The sequence below is a fragment of the Urtica dioica genome, chromosome 8 (assembly GCF_054948205.1).
Source record: "Urtica dioica subsp. dioica isolate 48M chromosome 8, U.dioica_male_clone48M_v1_H2, whole genome shotgun sequence".
Classification (NCBI taxonomy): domain Eukaryota; kingdom Viridiplantae; phylum Streptophyta; class Magnoliopsida; order Rosales; family Urticaceae; genus Urtica; species Urtica dioica.
The window spans coordinates 30,396,369-30,401,368 of NC_142763.1; the positions used below are offsets into that span (position 1 = coordinate 30,396,369).

The 5,000-nt window shown below is 44.2% G+C and overlaps 1 protein-coding gene across 1 annotated transcript; it reads right to left on the reverse strand.

Moving 5' to 3' along the window:
* Positions 1-1,470: 1,470 nt before the first annotated feature.
* On the reverse strand, positions 1,471-5,000 carry QWRF2 (QWRF motif protein (DUF566)). Its single transcript, XM_089624018.1, has 6 exons — positions 3,191-5,000; positions 2,970-3,089; positions 2,692-2,808; positions 2,516-2,605; positions 2,026-2,133; positions 1,471-1,928 (listed from the first exon to the last, which is right to left on the reverse strand). The coding sequence occupies exons 1-6, from the start codon at positions 4,457-4,459 to the stop codon at positions 1,848-1,850; spliced, it is 1,785 nt and encodes a 594-aa protein (XP_089480144.1). The 5' UTR covers positions 4,460-5,000; the 3' UTR covers positions 1,471-1,847.

Genomic DNA, 5,000 nt, shown 5'->3' on the forward strand with positions numbered 1-5,000 from the left:
GCCTAAAGATGAAAATAACAATGGAAAGTTGTGCAACGTAGGTGTGGTTTACGAAATGAGTGTCCACCCTCTTTCCGTTGAGGACTTGTGCTTTTTATAGATGGGGTTCAAGTGTGAACGTGGGTTAATCAGATCTACGTCCCGAGCGGTTGTAATTTATAACTGCTCTTATTGTGTGACATAACCGCCTAAATAACCGTTCCGGAGTTATTTAGACGGTTATTATTGCTTACATGGTCAGTGTAAGCTTTAGTTCGACTAGTCTTTTGTTATACCGAGAGCTTCTCCATTATTTTTTATTCTGTTGGTTGGTGTTCGAAGCTTAGCTTATATTCCTGCTTGTTCTTCACGTATTACACTTCGAACTATATCTTGTTCGGTGATTTGTGGCTATTCAATGTTATAAAATTCCAATCATAACAGTTATACATGTGAATAATAAGATTATATTAATATTTTTGAAGTTATTTTGGCTTGTCACTAAAGATAATCAAAAATTGATTAATTTGCAAAGTGGATTGGCCAAAGTGATTATAAAGCTTAAGTATTCTTTCTAGACAAGACTCAAAACTCTAGCTTCTGAAATGAGCACTAGATTTGAAAAGTTCTATAACCAGAAGAAGAAGAAGAAAAAAATGCACCAACTTGATGTTTTTAAAATAAGTAGATAAATGAATCAATAAACCATTTGTCACACCCTTTCACGTTAACAATAACGTCGAATAATATGGCTTTATAGAAAAAGGCCAACTATTAATATGAGAAACCATCCAACAAACTATATTTATGACAATAAAGAAACTAGATGATTTCCTTGATGATTTTGCAAATGTCATAAACAAAATCTTGATTATAGGGGCAGAGAGAGAGAGAGAACAATTTCTGGCAGCATTAAAGGGGAAAATAAATAAATAATGGTTTAATGATAATTTAAGAACAAATCCACTGAATTTGACATGGCCAACATTCAAAACGGTGTATCGACGATAATTCTGATAACTCGTATATTCTTTCACCATAATTTTTTTATTTCCTTGGCCATTTAAGTATTCAAAGAAATGTTTTCATGCTAATTTATTTCCTCCTGAAAATAGCTACTTGTCTATTGTTTACACCCATTGCTGGTCATAATTTGTCTTTTGTTTTATAAATTTCAGAGAATTATTATTCGCTCCAAGTTTCATCGGTCCAAGTCGAACCACATTGCCAGTTTTTTTTTTAAAAGCTGGTCATGAGTTAATTATTGTTCTTCAATTGGACAACTGTTTCGCGTAACTGATATTCATAGATGCACATAAAGATTCACACCGCAAAACATTTTTCTTGCAAATCTTTGATTAACTTGTTCCGTACAATATGCTCTAGATTTGGTTTGGTTTTTGGTCTGTCTTATCAATTGAGCTTTTCACATTCACAAAACCAAACAAACATGGCGTTGCAAAAAAAAAAAAAAAAAAAAAAGACCCAAAAAAAAAAGAACAATTTCAACACAAACTACAAGATTAAGAGTCTGTCAATTACATATATACATATACATTTTCGTTTCACCTCAAGGAAAAGGGTACTACTACCTTACTTGGTACAACTAAGTCTCTTTTTTCTTTCTTTCTTTCTTCCTTTTTTCTTCTTCAGATTCAATTACATGAAATAGAAGACCGCCGCAATAGGTTACGAAAAAAATATTACCCAAATGCCGAGAATCCAAAACAAGCTAACGGACTTGATTCCGAGATTATATTGTAGTCGTGGTCATGGTCGGTAAAAGAAATGATTTTTTTTTCTTTTTCTTTTTCGGGTGTAAGGGTTAGCATTATTTCGAGTGAGTAGTCAGAGCAAGATCAGTGATTCTACACACGTGTTGTCAGGCTTCCCGTAGTTGGTACGCGATTAAATTGAATTATATGGGTTCTCAAGCTACAATCTTTTACCTGTTTGTTTGTTCAGCATGGAAAATCGATGAGCTTAAAAACTAGGGAAAAGTAGATAAAGCAAAGACAAAAACAAGGTTAGGTCTTTTTCAAGTACCTGCATGGCTGCTAACTTGGATAAGAAGTCTTTGCTCTGTTCGAGCAAAACCCGTTCTTTCACGGTCACCTTCAAAAGCTCGGCAACCAGGGTGTTCATGTCCTCCGCCTAAATCCATTAACAATACTTGCATGTTTCATTTCCAAGTTCATCGATGATATTAATGAAAAAAAAAAGCACGTTTAAAAGAGTTTATTCGACAGCTTAGGATATTAACCAACAAGATCCAGCTTGCCAGCTTCGTCCATATGGGTTTATTCTCTCCTCTTTTTCCGTTAAGGGTTTATTCAACTTTCGTTCCTAAAGGTGGCACGAAGACTAAATCTCATCCTAGTTTTTTTCTCGTCCATTCCTCGTTGCACCCTTTGTGGATCTAGAATTACATCCGGATCGTGTACAAAACTATGGCAACACAATAGCTAAAGCAACATCGTCGACTTGCACAAGGTAAAAAAAAAAAGGAAAAAGGGACAAAGACGGAAATGATTACCTTGAGAGTGAGAGAGCAAATGGATGTTCCCATCGCCTGCATCACGTCCACGGCAGAACCCACAGCATCTTTCAATTTTTGAATGTCAGCCTGGTATGAATGAAGTTGATGATTATTAAACTCGAGTTTCGTAATCTGATTATGGTTTGGGTACTGAAAAGGAATATTAATCATACAACTGTTTTTCCACCAACGGGGAGGCGGAGAGTGCTGGCTTTCAAGGCTTCAGTCGCTCCGAGCAGGGAATTCGAGTGCTCTCTATCTATAACACCCCAATCTTCCAAATAAGTTATCTGTGTTTACCAAAACACCATCAATACACACACACACACACGCAATCACACTAGAGTAAACATGTCTTCCTTCAGAGGTTACGTACGAGGAAGAAGAAACTCATCAAGATCTCGATCAATTATATGTACGAATCGTAGTAAGGGAGTGGAATCAATCATACTTGTGCCTTGATGATAGAAGTGAGCTTCAACTTCTGCCTCAGCAAAAGCAACTTGATCCTTTTGAGCGTGACCGAGTGCCTGAGCTCCGAGATCGTCACCCACGCGTTCCACAAATTTCTCTGCGTACGAACGCCAAACACAAAGGAATCTCAATCAATCACACAATTGGACCAAACAAACCAAGATTACGCATTACCAGAATGTATCAAAGAAGATTTACCTCGGCGTTGAGCTTGTGGAGCATGGAGGCGGAATCGGCTCTGGCGTTGGCGAACCTCCATTGGAGATACCGATTGTAGAGCAGCCTCAGCATATGGGCTTCCACGATCCGATCCTCTCCCATCTTCCCTCTGCGCACCACGTCCACCGCGAAGCTCAGAATCGACGGAGTCGCACTCCTCGGCCGGCACGGGCTCACGCTCCCTCTCACCGGAGTCGAGGCCGAAGAGCTCCAGAGCTTCCCCGGCGACGCGGGCCTCGGCGAAGACCCCATCGCGTTCGTCCTCGGCGAGTATTTCCCGGGAGTCCTTGCACCGGCGACGGGGCTGGTGGAGTTCGGGGAGCCCGGATCCTGAAGCCTCCTAAGCCGGCTATTGGTCTCCTGCCAGAATTTGGCTGAAACCACGAGCCCGCGTGGCGTCCCGGCTCTCACTCGGGACGATGCTGACGAGGACGAGACTGCCCCGCCGCCGCCGGTGCTGCCGGAGGACACGCTGTCGGTGTCGGAGATATCGACGGAGCGCTCTGCGGTCCCCAAATCCAAGCTGAGCCTGCCGTCGAAGGAGACCCGTCTCGGATCTTCCATTATGGTGCGTGAGGAGGAGCCAGATCCGAGGGGGGCGAGCCTCCGGGAGTCAGCGGCGGCGCCGAAATCGACGCTTCGGGTGAGGGAGAGGCGGGCCCGGGCTGGCCATCGGTTGGGGTTCTCGGCCGAGGGTTTGGAGTTCTCCGAGTGGGAGTGGGAGTGGTCGGCGGCGGCGGAGGTGCGAGGCGGAGTGGCTCTCCTTCTCTCGGGAGTGGGCTTCCGAGGGCCGGCGGGGGAGGAAGGCGGCGGCTTGGTCTTGCTCACCGGGAGAGAGTAAGACTCGCCCTGGAACGACACCGAGAGGCTCCTCGTGGACTTGACGAGGAGCTTCGCGGCGGCGGAGACCTCGGCGGCTCCGTTCCCCGGCGCGGGGCGGCGGCGATCCGCGGAGACGGCGCGCTTGGCCGGGAAGGGCGTGGCGGAGGAGGGAGAAGGGGAATTCGTGGAGCGAGAGAGGAGCGGGGAAGGGAATCGGCGGGAAGAGGTGGTCGGCGCCGGGGAAGACGCGGCGGCGGAGGAAGGCGAAGGGGAAGGAGACATGTACCTTGAAGAGACTTGTCGGCCTCGGGGCTTCTTGGAGGAGGGAGTGAGTGAGACTCCATTGGAGCTGGGCTTGTCGGAGGACGAGGGCAACAATGTGGGTCTCGTTTGGCTCTGCTCTGAAGAAATCGAAGCCACCATCATATGGCGGTTGTTTCTCTCTCTCTCTTTTTCCTCTCTCACATTGCCTCGGAAGAAAGAGAAAGAGAGAGTTGTAAAGTAAGGGTTTTTATGTACATTTTATTTCAGCTGAGAATGACAGAAACCCAACATCGCCACCTTGGCGGAGAGCTGAGAAGGGCTGAGATTTGTTGGAATTGGGTTTCCCCTCACAGAATGCCGATTCACGAGGGAGAGAGTAGGTGGCCGTGTGATTCCAGAGAGAGAGAGAGAGAGAGAGTGAGAGTGAGAGAGTAAAGAGAGTGAGTTTTTGGAGGAGTTAATTTTTTTTTTCTTTCTCACACTTGTTTTGGGGGAATTTTTTTTTTTTCTTTTCTTTTCCTTGTGAGAGTTTTTTTCTTTTTTTCGTATTTGATTTTATGAATCTTTGGAGAGACGTTACGTTTAATCTTAATTCTTCGTGTTTACAAGTTCCTGCTAAAATGTGCACTAAACCCACCATAGTAAAATTAAAATATTTCAATAAAATAATAATAATAATCCACACCACACCATCGTAGACGGA

What these genes read in the sequence shown, in the direction of transcription:
- QWRF2 (XM_089624018.1), bottom strand. Translation starts at nt 4,459, where the DNA reads ATGATGGTGGCTTCGATTTCTTCAGAGCAGAGCCAAACGAGACCCACA. An exon ending in CTTCTATCATCAAGGCACAA is followed by an intron (nt 2,809 to 2,969) that starts GTATGATTGATT and finishes TGGTAAACACAG; the next exon opens with ATAACTTATTTGGAAGATTG. An exon ending in TTTGCTCTCTCACTCTCAAG is followed by an intron (nt 2,134 to 2,515) that starts GTAATCATTTCC and finishes TAATGGATTTAG; the next exon opens with GCGGAGGACATGAACACCCT.